Below are 15773 nucleotides of genomic sequence, written 5' to 3' on the forward strand. Positions count from 1 at the left end.
AAACACAGAAAAATGAATTGGGGTGTGACTGTAATACACGTCTGTCTGTCTGTCTGTCTGTCTGTCTGTCTGCCTCCCTGCCTGTCTGCCTGCCTGCCTGTCTGTCTGTCTGTCTGTCTGCCTGCCTCCCTGCCTGTCTGTCTGTCTGTCTGCCTCCCTGCCTGCCTGTCTGTCTGTCTGCTACCCAATGGTAGACAAGATCCGACTTCAATGAGAATTGTGATAAGGATGCGATGTAGATTGTGTGCCCTCGTGTCGGGATGGTGTTTGTATACCCAGTAAAGATCCGGGGTAGAATAGGTGGAATAGGTCTTCAGCAACCCATGTTTGCCGTAAAAGGCGACTATGCTTGTCGTAAAAGGCGACAAACGGGATCGGGTGGTCAGGCTCGCTGGATTGTCTGGTCAAGATTCGATTATGTTCTACCCCGGATATTCGCGGGTCTCTGACGGTTAAAGAACTATATGAATAGCGATCAGTTCAGTGAATTTTGTACCGCGATACAATATGTGTAAAGCAGTATACATTATGCATGTAACCAAATTAATCGATATATTGTCGCTTCGTTGTTACTAACTATACAATTTTAAGGGTGACGTCATCAATTAAATGCTTGCATGATAGGCAAACGGTACACTAGTGTATATTCACCCATCGTGGGATTTGACGACTCTACACTAGCTGAGACTAAACACGTAACATTCTGGTTATATATATAGCTGGAATATTGCTGAGTGTGGCGTTAAACAACAAACAAACATTATTTTATATATATATACACTAATGCAGTAGTGATTAATGGGATCAATTCGAACAATTCAAATACAACGTACTGCTTTGAGAGGTACCTATATGCTGCATACATTCGGAACGACGTGGATGGATCATTGTTCATGCTATCAATCACTGGTTTTCTTAACCGGTATATAGATGACTCACAAATTATCGTCATACAGCTGACTTCAAAACAACATACACTCGATCACTGGTCGCTGGTGACACTACCACACATAACTAAGCGCCGTGGTCTGGGCCAACAAAACGTCTTTAAAATAAACTATACAGCGCGGTATATAACATCGCCGATATCAATTAACTGCCAAGGACATCAATGGCGCATCAATATATAGAGTTAGAGATGTAATGTGAGCTGATTCTGCGATGAGATAATCCGAGGTTATTAATCGTGTTTCACTGTTGTTTCCTTGTCTAATGGACAATTGTCGACAATAATATATCCCCAAATCCTATATTAGTCTATTTCAAACTGAAAATGGGCCGATTAAAATATATTTCCTTTGTGAGAATTTTTAAACATATTCTAAGTAACTCTATATAGCTTATAATAACCATAAATATAAAAAAAAAATCGGTCATAGTATTGATGTTCATAACCATTATATATGTTATTGCATTGTGCACTTCATGTACCTACCTTTAATAACCTGAAAGAACAAACAAAAAAACATTATAATAGCGTATGTGGTTACATAATGACCGTACGTCTGAATCAACATGACTGGCAGATTGTCGACTACAATAAACACAAAGCATAAAGGTTCACAGAAACAAAGTAAAAATCGAAAGCGTCACCATTGAAATATTTAGCATTCATTGTAAGTTCCCCAAACGTGTCAGTCAATATTTTGACACTAACAGCAAAACATCAGACAGCATGTTGTGTCAACCGTGAATGTTTTACAACTGGATTTTCTGCTATAACACGGGTCCTTTTCTAACGCAAGTGACGCGTAAACTGTTTCTGTCCAAAACAAAGAACAGGTATTTACTTTTTGGGTTTGAAAAAACAAGTCGTTGGAAACAAACGATAATCAGATAAGTCGTATATGGTGCTATACTGCCTATGTGGATACGGTGTTGACTATCTGTTCCACATTCAATATTCTACCAGTTATACATTGTCGGTCGGTTGTTGATTACAGGTGGGCTGAGAAGAAAGTAGGTCACCGCAAAGCATTCTGGGAGTAAATGACTCATGGCGGATACGTGAAGCCACAGAGCTTGTTTTACAATCGGAGCTTTGGAGTGGACCGCATCTGTGTGTCGTTTGTGTGTGGAAATTACAAGCAAACCCTTCGACAGTTATGGAACGGATACCATATCGTTCAGCTGGATTATTTACAATTTTCCTTCTTATAATAGGTAAGTAATGTGACGTTTGGCGACTCGGTAAAACAGGTTGCCGTGCTCTCAGTGTTTGTGATTTGAATATCTACATGGGACGCCCAACAATAGCTAAGTGGGACAGAGTCGTCCTATGATAAGGTAGTTTTCAAAGAGTTTTACAAAGTTCTTGCTGGCTGTGTAATAGCGTGTGCACATGATGCAATTTACCGAGAATATTTTAGATGCTTTCTTTGAATATTTGTTTGACTGCACCGGTTTGTCTGTGAAAGCAATTTGACCCGCAAGCTGGGTCACACACGGACTGTCAACTTCAAAAGATATGTCTACAGCCGTCATAGCTGCACCCTAAATCAGGTGTGCTGGTGTATTATAATATATGCCTAGTCAATTTATATATAACCGTACTAGCTATGTATGTAAGCATAGCCTCACTTGTTATATGGGAAGTGGATTTGTTATTCATGTTATTACCTGTAAGGTGAAATGACGAGGTGTGTTATCTGAATGTCGACACAAGCTGATTCACTATGGGAGTGGTCATTTCAGGATTTCCGATGATTCAAGCAGAATGTATCATTTATAAACTATTTGTCTTTTCACAATCGCATCGATAAGCTATTCTTCCTGGTTTTCAGGATTCTGTTTTTGTTATGTTTCCCTAGTAATGGACATTTCTTTGAGGACACGATATAAATAGATGATGTTAATTCATTCAAATTATCTATAATAACAACAGTGGTTGGTTATGAAACATAACTTTTAGGAGAAAAAACGTGATTTATTTTTTTATTTTAAATATTTAGGCATATATTTAAAAAAATCGAAAAATCTCAATGGCTATTTTATTAAAAAGACGTAGATTCTAGATAGATTAGAAATCCTGAGTTTCACTGAAATAGCCTCAATTTTCAACTTATGGAAAATATTCTTAATTGTGGAAGATATAATATTAGACATACATTCCATCATGCAGTTTTTCTTTAGCATAAACTAAACATGTGCAGAAACAATCCATGCCTTCATTAGGTATTAAATTTTCAGAAACATGACACTCTACATTCAAAATTGATGTCAGTCTCACATTATCTAAATGTTTGGGATACTCCAACAGCAGTAAGATCTATAACAGTTTTTCATTTCAAAAAGCCATCAGTAACAGTTTGATCTATTTTAGGTATTTAGCAACATCTTACAAGTTGAGTCGGTTTTGATCCTTCTGGCCCACAGCGAGGCATGCTGTAGGCGTTCAGTCATAAACCAGGCATGTCCCTGCAACCCGCTATGGTCTCAGACTTTGAAACAATTCTAGGCTAAATAGCAGAGTTGACAGTGGACTTAGGCCTCCTCATAAATCAAACTGCATTTGTACCCTGTCTGTGGCAGGAGCACGGGGTTCATGGGAGGGATTAGAGAATTTTATTAGTCATTAACTTTGGGGGCCTCAGGGATTAAAACTGAAGCTCCTAAGTGAAACTTATGGGTGTAAAATCCTAGGGGAGGGGTTCGCTGGGCTGATAAGAGTGTCACATTTCAAATCAGCAATTTAAGTCAAAGGGGAATGTCTCGTAAAACAGGGTGTAAAATGAAGTGGAACATGTGTAAATATGTTTGATTGAAGAAATGAAAATGTAGTTTGACAGCACTTTGAACTGCATACAGTCGTTTCTGCTTTTAAGAGCCATATTTCCCTCGACAGGAATGCATTTTGAAAGGTTGTGTTTGCTTGATGCTTCATTCAACATGGTAAAGTCAGGTAGTAAAAGTTTCTTTCATCATCATGCTCATGTTAGTGTAAAAGAAGAATTCAATTTGCATTGTGTAGACTAATATTTAGTCCCAGGAATAAAGCTAATTTATTTTAGAAAACATATCTACAAAATAAATGTTAAAATCCAAATAGAGCCCCGAAGTAAGCTTATTTTGTGGAGCTGAAGCAATCTAGCCAAATCAGTCTTCACTTGAGTTGGGTTCAATTTGACTTTATTCTCTCGTGTCTAGAAGACTTGTCTACATAGGGCTAATGTATAAAATATGGTGAGTTGACTTTTGAATCGCCTCAATAGCTGCCTGAATTACATAATGTTTCTAGGAAATAAACACAGTAATGTGAATAAGCCTGGTAAAGAATTAATTTCAAACTTATGACACCAAAAAAACGTTTCTTGGGGGGAAAAAAGTTTTGCCTTTAGCAATTGTTTGCCAGCTGGCACACTGCAGCTTGGGAGTTGAATAAAGTAAATCCTCCCCTGAAGCATGTGATTGAAGGAAATACTTGTAGTAGACTATGTAATCCATTGTTACAACAGCCAGTGTATGTGTAAGGCCACAGACATGTCGTACTTGTTAATTTCCACCATTAGAAACTTGTGATTGCCTCACCCTGTAACCAGATGTACAAAGACTGGCCAGGGTAGGTGTGATTGAAACTGTCTCGTGTGTTGACTCGCAAACATCACAGGGGAAATCTAAGCCATTCTCAGACAGGTAAGGTGCCCGGCCACTTTCCAGGTGATAAAAAAGGGGCTATATCTTACCAGCCACTGTAAGCCTGTAGGCACAATATTTACAAATCACTTAAATGAGCTACTGTCATTGCCCCCCTTTCCCCGACCACATTCACTTGGCTGCCCCACCCCGCACACTTGGCTCCCCCACCCCACACACTTGGCTCCCCCACCCCACACACTTGCACCCCCATCCTACACATTTGGCTGCGCCACCCCACACACTTGGCTCCCCCACCCCACACACTTGGCTGTCTCACTCACGTGCCTTAATTGTTGTGTTCATATTTACTTGAAAGAGAAAGAAAACTAATTAAGAAAATTTGAAACATTTTTTGTATTAACACGATAACAGAGGAATGTAGAATACTCTGATAACCTAGTAAATAAGGTCTCAAGGCTGTGTCATATAAGTGGTTTAATTTTGGAGTCATGAATTGTGCATGTATCTGATGTATGTTAAAGTGGTCTGATCATGCTGGTACAAGAAATGCTTGCACTTGTCATGAAACCCGTGAAGATCCGGGGTAGAATATGTCTTCAGCAACCCATGCTTGTTGTAAAAGGCGACTAACTGGATTGGGTGGTCAGACTCGCTGACTTGGTTGATGCATGTCATCGTATCCCAATTGCGTGGATCGTGGTTCATGACGTCAATCACTGGATTGTCCGGTCCCGATGTGATTATTTACAGACCGCCGTCATATAGCTGGAATATTGCTGAGTGCTGCGTTAAACAACAAAGAATACTTGTCATGCTTATTAACACACTATTCCAGGGCATTGTCTCTTTGTGTTCTACAGAAACAGGTTGTTGAGTCAGGTCATAGTTTGTGATTGGAAGATAAGATGATCGGTTACATTCTCGAAACTCATTCAACACACTACAGGACATCAATATGTCTAGCAGTAGTATATTGAGCTATTGTCACGTTGGCAGTCGTTAAACTAAGAAAACTTAATACTCCAGTTGTCCATATTTTTTACGCTAGCTCTTTGAAACACTGGCTGTTGATAATTTCCATGTTATTATTCTTGTTACTTGGGATATTTTTTCAGTTAAATTTAGCATCAGCAATTGACATGAGTTGGTTCATGGAACTTCAACATGTTCAAGAGTGTTACTGTAGCCTTGGGTCTAGAGATGGCATCTCTGTTCACTTAGTTTGAAAAGAAACATTTAGTGTATGCAGCACTCTCCATATTTGAATAACACCATGACATTCTGAATGTGTTCCACATACAGAAACAAAAACTATTCATAAACATATATCTGTGTTTAAAAATAATCCTAAAAAATGTGTTGGCTTTGGAAATAATCTTTCAAAATCATGAACTACTTTTTTGACAGACTGATTCTTTGAGGAAACATTGTTAATCTGGATTACACATGTAGACAAGGATATCCTTGGTAGTTTGCAACGAACCATTTCACGGGTCTGTTTCTGTGCTGTGGTGTGGGAGAGCTGTGAGGCCCAAGGCAGGTCTTACAGACATGGTTAATTGAAACTGCATGCTGGCTTGGGACAGCAGATAAGCCTGGCTGTGATTTATTGCTCTGATGGGGCTCACAGTCTGTAGATCACTTAGGCCAAGACAATGAGCGTTGGTGGTGACTGTGTTCATAAACCTCTGACTCACATGGTGACAGTGGTCCCATCATATATAGGACAGAGCTCCAGATAAGCTGCGTATCTGCGTAAAATACGCATCAGAAATGCAGAAATACGCAGTAAAATAAAGTCCAAGCGTATCAAATACGCAACGAATATTACAGATACACTACAAAAATACAACTTGTGCGTATCATCCAAATATTGTGGAGAAGCCCTGCATATTCGATTAGAAAATCAGCAACTTATTTTGAAATTATAAACGGGCATTCCGTCAACCTTGCCAAACTCCACGATGAAAGTAACATCATGATCAATTGCCATCACACTTTCTTGTGGAAGTTTCATGGTATTTTTGAGTCCTATAAAGCTCTCGAACCCATACAACACCAGTCTGCAGGGACTAGATGAATAGTGTTTTTAAATATTTAACTTAAATACCAACATGTGTAAAAACTAGTGGGTAACAGAAATTTGAATACCCAGATAGAATTACTGATACCCTTTTTATTTTAAAATGCATGGGTAAAATACCCACAACACCAAAAGCTTATCTTGAGCTTCAGCAATGCAGCTTGCCAAGAGACATCTTACAGTGTTTAAAATGGAACAGGAAATTCATGGGGCATCTTGTCCATAATGTCACACTGCACCATTGTTGAGTTAGAGATTTAGAGGGCACATAGAATTAGAAAATCACAAAAGTGACATTTCCATGTCGACTTCCATTTTTATGTGAATTGTGGCAAATGCTTATGGAGTGCCAGTGAAAATAAGATTTCCTTTCTAACCCTGGGTTGTGATAAGCAAGATAAATGACACACTTTTCTCAGCCCTCTCCTAACCATGCTTACAAAATGTTTCGACACATATAACATGTATAATGGATAACATTTTTCAATGTTCCTGCTGGCTTTTGAAACTGCCAGTTGCAACTCTAAAAATTACCAGTCCCCACTAAATTTTTGTCAGTCCCTACTTTCAACAAATAAAAAAACATGTGAAAATTTCCTGTTTTAATTCTTTCAACATCATGTTTAGTGCAGTGAGGTCATCTCTGAAGTAACTGAATTAGATCTACACATCATTTTCTAACAATTCTCTTTTCTTTTTTAAATATTTTGATACAAAGTTGCTACAAATGGATATTTAACCTTGAAGCAAAGCGAAATGTTATTTCCTTGCAACCCTGATTGTTAGCAGAAAATCTGATTTTGTTTGAAAAATATACTTATATGAATATAATTGATGCTTAAGATTTATAAGATGTCATCTCTCAAGTAACTTAATTAGATCTACATGTCATTCACACAAACTTCAGCATGTTCAGTCACAATTTTCTCCTTTTTTAGTATTGAGACACAAAGTCACGACAGTCAGGGACTGACAGTCACATAAATTACCGGTCCAAGCCTAAGTACCGGTAAACGAGAACACTGATTTTTACCGCTCCGAGTGAAGGTACCTTTAACATAGATGAGACTTTCTGGCGAGTGTTTCAACGGAACAGGAAGTCCTTAAGACCCAGTCTTGGCTGGTATTTCCTGGAGGCTCATTAAAAGAAGCAGCAGGATTTACCTGATTATCTTGAACTGAACATAATCATTGGGACTAGTTTATGACTGTGGCAGGTTTTAATAATTTTGTTACTTCGTTGTGGATCTGCATCAAATTTGTACAACAGAATTCTGCTAGAACTACCTCACTAGAGTGTCATATTTTCATTTTAAATCTTTATTAGTTGTTTATTCATCATTCCGTCCTCCTGGTGCCATGGGTGTTTGGAGCACAATAACACATGAGACTGTTAGACTGACTGGCCTGCATAATGTTATCAGATATGGCTGCTGTTTAAATTGAATTTAACTTGCAATGCTTCTTTGCGTGTAAAGTTGTTGCTCAACAAAAAGTAACCCCATCTTACAGCCAATCCTGGCCAGTTCCTGGCAGATCTGATGTTACATGAGACTCTGTGATGTTCCAGTTTCTGCATATTGTTCAGTGATGGTTGAGGAAACATGCGTTCTGGTGATCACTTAACATGGTCTGGCTTGTAATCAACATGATGCAATTATTTTAGCCAAAAAATAATCATGTTTAAGATTGTCAGATACTGGCATGACTGGTGTTAATAATTGCAGCCCAAGTTGGTTTGTTGTTTAACGCAGCACTCGGCAATATTCCAGCTATATGACAGCGGTCTGTAAATAAACGACTCTGGACCAGACAATCCAGTGATTGATATCATGAGCATTCACCCACGCAATTGGGACCGATGACATGCATCAACCAAGTGACTACCCGATCCCGTTAGTTGCCTCTTACAAGAAGCATAGTCGTCTGCAGCCCAAGTTGAATATATATAAATTGCAAGCGATTCCTTTGCATTTACTTTAGGCCTTTTGCTATTCTGTTGAATAAAGAGACAATAGTATGTTGTATGAAACAGTACCTAGATTAATTAGGCGCTAACGTAGATGCCGGATACCCAATCCAACAAGGTCATGTTATGTAGTTTATCAGAGTGATACGAACATTTATCGTGGTGTTGTTTGTGTCATGTGTTTTGTATTCACTGAAGCCCTAGCTTATGGTCTGATATCTTTCCAAGATTGTAGTTGTAGACCCGTGAAGAACCGGGGTAGAATAGGTCTTCAGCAACCCATGCTTGCCACAAAAGGCGACTATGCTTGCCGTAAGAGGCGACTAATGGGATCGGGTGGTCAGGCTCGCTGACTTGGTTGATGCATGTCATCGATCCCAATTGCGTGGATAGATGCTCATGATGTTAATCACTGAATTGTCTGGTCCTGACTTGATTATATACAGATCACCGTCATATAGCTGGAATATTGCTGAGTGCAGCGTTAAACAGCAAACCAAACCAAAAAACTAAGCTTAACTATGCTGTTCTGGAAACCATGGAAACAGAGATGCAGTTTGTACGGCCTTGTGTTTGTACACTTGTGGGTTGGGAAGGTGTGTAATGTAATACTAGGTGTAGATATCTGGCTGATCATGCTGATGGCCTGCTGCAATGTGAGACCTTAGGTTCAGTGTAGGTAGTGGTTGTCATGACTTGTAGATTTCATTGGCAACTTGATTCAGACAATTATTGCTTTGTTGGAAGGGAAAAGCAGGGTTTTTGTTGTTGTTGATGTTCTCCACATGGGTGTAATAGGTGGGGTGGGGAGACTGTGGGTGGGGGGACTGTGGGTGGGGGGCATTGTTTATGGGTGGGGACACTGACTGTTTGTGGGTGGGGTATACTGTCTCTTTGAGGGTGGGAACACTGACTGGGTGGATGGGTGAGGTATACTGTCTGTTTGTGGGTGGGGACAGTGACTGTGGGTGGGGACAGTGACTGTTTGTGGGTGGGGACAGTGACTGTTTGTGGGTGGGGACACTGACTGTTTTTGGGTGGGGACTACTGCCTGTTTGTGGGTGGGGACTACTGCCTGTTTGTGGGTGGGGACACTGACTGTTTGTGGGTGGGGACACTGACTGTTTTTGGGTGGGGACTACTGCCTGTTTGTGGGTGGGGACTACTGCCTGTTTGTGGTTGGGGACACTGACTGTTTGTGGGTGGGGACTACTGCCTGTTTGTGGCTGGGGACTACTGCCTGTTTGTGGATGGGGACACTGACTGTTTGTGGCTGGGGACACTGACTGTTGGTGGGAACTACTGCCTGTTTGTGGGTGGGGACTACTGCCTGTTTGTGGGTGGGGACACTGACTGTTTGTGGCTGGGGACAGCGACTGTTTGTGGGTGGGGACACTGACAGTTTGTGGCTGGGGACAGTGACTGTTTGTGGCTGGGGACACTGACTGTTGGTGGGGACTACTGTCTGTTTGTGGCTGGGGACTACTGTCTGTTTGTGGGTGGGGACAGTGACTGTAGGTGGGGACACTGACATTGGGTGGGTGGGGACACTGACGTTAGGTGGGTGGGGACACTGACTGTAGGTGTGTGGGGAGACTGTAGTGGTTGAGAGAATGACTAGAGGGGGGTCATGCCATGACAGATTAACTATTGTAATATGAAAGATTCGAGTGTTCTTTAACATCTTTGAGTAGTATATATATCACACATGTTCCATTCTGAACTTTGATTGTGTCCTATTTTCTATTAATCCTGTTCGAATTCTGTTACCTGAATATATTCCTGTGTACACTCATCATGTATTATTCCTGTAATATGCAATTGGATATGTTTCACTGCACACGTTTGCTATTTCCACCACCATGGCAACAGATGCTACAATCTGTAAGGATCAATATTGTCTCAGTGTTTACTGTGTTATCATACATAAACTAATTATTGAGACAGTAAGCCCCCACACTTTTTCTGCACTATTCCTTGTTGTTTTTTTAACATCGTTTATAAATTGACCATCCTTGCTACTGATGAGACGTGGTCTTGTGCGTCCAACCGGAGAGCGGAAGGTTGTGGGTTCAATCCCCAGCCGCGTCATACCAAATGATGTTAAAAGATGGTACTTGTTGTTACCCTGCCTGGCGCTCAAAGTTTAGGGGCTTATAACAAGGTCCCGGAGTATACTGTGTCTGAGTGGGGTATTCATGTTAAACTTAGGCATGGTATCTCAGTGAGGTAGCACTATAAAAGTGGCATTAGTCCAGTTTAGTACAAGTAGACACACACAGACACTCACACACACACACTCACACACACACACACACACACACACACACACACACACACACACACACACACACACACACACACACACACACACACACACACACACACACACACACACACACACACACAACCATGCATGTCGCTGTATAAGTGCAATAATCTTGGACGTAACAATTACCCCCCTTTCCTCCCACCTGCTACTGATGATTTAGATGTATTTTGACCAAGAATTTCTTCAGTGTGACATTTTGATCAGCCCAAACATCCAAACATGAATAAAATTTAATGATAATAAAATAATTTGTTGCCAGGAGAGTCCTCGGTCAAGTTTTCATTTGATTTTATTTAGAACTATGGATGGACAGACATTCAGTAAAGCCTCATGCCCAAAATGCAAGATAGAGGAAAAAATTGTAGATAGTTACATGTCATTACAGATTTAGATTAGATACAGTATGGGTGGAAGTTAAGAATGTTGTCATGCTTTATCATGCTTTATCATGCTTTAAATCATGCATCAAATCATGCTTTATCATGCTTTAAATCATGCATCAAATCATGCTTGATCATGTTTATGGACTCTAGATTCAGATCTTTCCTCTCCTAACTGTACAATCAAACCATGTTTCGTAATGTGAGTCAGTACAAATAACAATGGGCCTTTAGCTGATAACCATAATAACCACTGACTCTTGTACATCAGGGTATATAGAGACACCGGTCTGTTAGTCCATGACCAGTCACAATCTAAGCATGCTAAGGGGACCAGTTGTTTTATCCTACTATCTGGTTGTTTCACATAAATCATGACTAGTATTAGTGAGTAGTATTAGACTGAAACAACCATTGATGTCTGCTTCTGTTCATGCATGTCAACATTTTTTCAATATATATATTTATTCCATTGTATACTGGTATCCTTTTGTATCAATAAACTCACTCAGCCTAGCGAGGTAGTGACGATTTGTGCCCCTGCTTGAATGGCACCTAACACTGGTGACTCACAAGACCCCTAAAATGCAACCCTCCGTATTCCTCTTGTTCTTTCTTGAAGCTACAAAACCACACAGATTGTATTTATTCTGTCCTATTGCAAGAAATGTTATGAGATTGATTTCCATTATTCGATTCAAACCCGGCCAGAACCATAAACCAAATATTAATTCCCTACCCAGTATAATATATTCCGGGTTATAAGACCATTGTAGAAAGTGAATCAGTCTGCCTACTTAAGGTACAAAGGCGACCAGAGGGCTGGCTCAGTTAGGTTCCCATCTGGTTTCTGTGAGGAGTGCCGGCACAAAGTGGAAGCAGTCACTTGCCTACCTGACATTTGCAAGTTTAGATAGCAGAGTACAGCAATAGTTTACACACAAACGCGCTGGGAGAATGTCTTGTTTCTTTGAAACCCTATCTTCGTGCGACCCCCTCGTCCCATTGTTACGCTTGTTTAGGTGTTAAGGACATCTCTTCATGAAGAGTCAGGGGAAATGTCTTCATTAGCTCAGTTGATCAAGTAAATTATGTCAATATTTCCTCTCTTCCTTGATGTCTTTGTTTGGAGGAGTAAGAGCTTGGCTGAGGTTTTGCTTCGCAATAATCTTATTTCAAAATAAATACAAGGGATTTTATCAGAGATTGGAAATGTTAATTTCTGTGGAACTGAGAAGGAAAGTTAAATACCGGAGGGCCCTTGCATCGCTGTCGGTTTGTTGAAAGGGGTATTGATTTAGCAGGAATAAATAAAGCTTCAGAGAAACCATAGTTCATTGAAATTGGAAACTGTTAAGAAATAGTGAAATTACTGAATTAGACCCTGATAACATCAATGTTGATCTTCAGGCTATCCAAGATGGATCAGCAATAATCATGATCCTGCCATTGGTGCATTTGTTTGCTTTTGGTTTGAAATTATTTAGAGATTGAATGAGTTAGAATATTTGGGCAAAAAGCACTAAGTTGTTTTTTTATAATGTTCATGATTTTAAAAAAACATCACAGAAACTGGTGACAGAGTTCCTGGCACAAAGTGATTACGACATGTAACCATGGTAACTTTCACACACCACCACAACAAGAACTTTGTACAAGTGAACCCAAATCTTATATCCCCTTCAACTTTACTTAAGGGGTGGTCGGGTGGCCAAGGAGTTAAAGCGTTCACTCGTCACGCCGAGGACCTTTTTGATTCCCGATATGGGTACAACGTGAAGCCCATTTCTGGTGTCCCCCGCCGTGATATTGCTGGAATATTGCTCAAAGCGGCGTATATCCTCATTCACTCACTACATGCTCTGCAGACTTCAGATGACACTGTACTTCCTGTTCTTGTGGTACGGCAATATGCACCAAATATTTTATGTCCCCTTGATGGGAAGACTGACATTAAGTCCTAGAAACAAGTTATCTTATTTAAAACTATATATATATACCATACCTGTGCTCGTGGATTTCACCGAAGTGGTAAATGTCTTAGACCTGCATCACTTGGGGCTTTCCTACTACATTAAGCTGACATGCCGTGATATGACTGGAATACTGTTAAAAAAGGTGTTCAAACAAAACTCACTCACTCTCACACTAATTCTTCACTGTTCAGTGTTTAGTAGCCATCACCGTGGTTATTGATGAATTACTGTCAGTTATGTAAGGAAGAGGACTTCTGTGTATTTGTCATTCATGATTATACAACATAAAGACCTCATTGAGTGTGATGTGGATTATTTTCTCTTATGGGCATTAAACACGTTAAGTCTGGTGGTCCCAGAATGCACCCAACTGGACAATTAAGGGTTAACATGTTTTAGGGGTTAACGAGGCATCAGGTAAGGATTGTGATTATCCACATTGATGTGGATTTGTGACATAATTAATGTTTGCTACGGAGGGAAGTTCCCGGGGTTGATTTGAGATAAGAATTGTAGTGGAACAGTGGTGAGACTCGGTCACTGGCAGTGTTTGAAAAAAGCGCTTGCCCATCGGCCCGTGACAGGTAGATTTTGTGTCATGCTTGTAGTTTCAAACGTGTATGGGTTCTTATCAGTGATAGGACGAAACACCGATGCAACACCGGATCTTGATATTTTACTTCCTGATACAAGTATCGATCTTATTCTTAGTCGCACACTGAGTACAAAATATCAATTCATACCTCAGAGCTCCAGATAACCTTTGGTGTTGTGGGTATTTTACCCATGCATTTTAAAATCACTGCGTATCAGCTATTCTATCTGGGTATTCAAATTTCTGTTACCCACTAGTTTTTACACATGTGGGTATTTAAGTTAAATATTTAAAAACACTATTCATCTAGTCCCCGCAAACTGGTGTGTGGGTTCAAGAGCTTTATAGGACTCAAAAATACCACGATACTTCCACAAGAAAGTGTGATGGCAAATGATCATGATGTAACTGTCATCGTGGAGTTGGGCAAGGTTGACGGAATGCCCGTTTATAATTTCAAAATAAGTTGCTGATTTGCCAATCGAATACGCAGGGTTACTTCACAATATTTTGATGATACGCACAAGTTTTATTTTGTAGCGTATCTTTAATGTTCGTTGCGTATTTGATACGCTTGGATATTATTTTACTGCGTATTTCTGCATTTCTGATGCGTATTTTACGCAGATACGCAGCTTATCTGGATCTCTGATACCTTAAATTTTTGCTTTAATGGGTGTTACACCATACACTCATTAGTAGTGAAAAAGTAAACAGTTTCATCCGTAGCATCATACTTGACACTGCCAGCTGTAAATCGTCAGTGTGCCAGGTATTTGACTATCCTGTCTATGAAAAAGATGGCTTACACACCACAGATAAGAGCACTTTCAAGTATCATGATACATATCGTATCGCGAACAATGTATCGTGATACGTATCGGATCGCACAGTTGGTGTATCGTCCCAGCCCTAGTTCTTATGGCATGTAGTGAATTTACTTGTCAATTTAATCGTCACTGTAAGCTGCAGTTAAAAGAGGGCCTAAAAGAGTTTAATCAGGGCCAGCAGGTTCTACAGTCTGTGGGTCTTGATGGCTTCTTGGCATTTCTTTTATGTAAAACACTGGTGACTTGGATTATATCATATACCCTGGAACAGTGGCTCGTTGCTCATAGTATCAGTCACTGGTTTGTCTGGTTGAACCTCTTATTAGTTAGACTTGGTCTGAACTTCTGAAGCAACCCATGCTTGTCGTAAGAGGCAACCAATGGGATTGGCCGGATGGTAACTCTCGCTGTTTGGGTGGATGCATATTTTCGTATCCCAATTGCATTGATCGATCCTCTGTCAATCACTGGATCCTTTGGTCAAGACTTGATTATTTGCAGATCATCGTCATATAGCTGGACAGCCTTAAGCAGCAACAAAAATAACCCCAAACAGCCAGACTCAATTATTTACAGGCCGCCACCATATATTTTTAAGACACATTGAGCATGATGAAGTGAGGTAAAATGGGGTTTAACGTCGCGGCCAAGATTATTGTACTAACATAGTGACATGCATGCATGTGTGTGTGACTGCTTGTATACTAGTCTGGACTGATGCTGATTTATAGTGCTTGCCCACTGAGATACCATGCCGCAGTTTAACATGAATAGCCCACTCAGACTGACTCCAAGCTGACCAGTCCTTATTTTAACCCCTTTATGCCGAGCGCCAAACAGGGTAACAACAAGTACCCATGACGTGGCTGGGGATCGAACCCCGGACCTTCCGCTCTCCGGACGGACGCTCTACCACCAGACCACGGAGGCGGTGATTCTGGCAGAAAACAAACAAGATACAGGGAAGTAGACAGGGTAGGAAGAGGATGTGATTATTATTCGTTGGTCGTAA

The 15773-nt window shown here is 40.3% G+C and overlaps 1 protein-coding gene across 1 annotated transcript in view; it reads left to right on the plus strand.

Annotated features, from left to right (window-relative positions):
* The first annotated feature begins 1778 nt into the window (after nt 1–1778).
* Nucleotides 1779–15773, plus strand: part of LOC139458379 (cell adhesion molecule 2-like) — a 38628-nt gene continuing 24633 nt past the window's right edge. The window contains exon 1 of the mRNA XM_071239786.1: nt 1779–2163. Within this exon, the coding sequence (XP_071095887.1) occupies nt 2106–2163 (58 nt within the window). The 5' untranslated portion in view covers nt 1779–2105. The remainder of the gene's footprint in view (nt 2164–15773) is intronic.

This window comes from Haliotis cracherodii, unplaced genomic scaffold, assembly GCF_022045235.1.
Source record: "Haliotis cracherodii isolate W230 unplaced genomic scaffold, xgHalCrac1.p SCAF_12, whole genome shotgun sequence".
Taxonomy (NCBI): Eukaryota; Metazoa; Mollusca; class Gastropoda; order Lepetellida; family Haliotidae; genus Haliotis; species Haliotis cracherodii.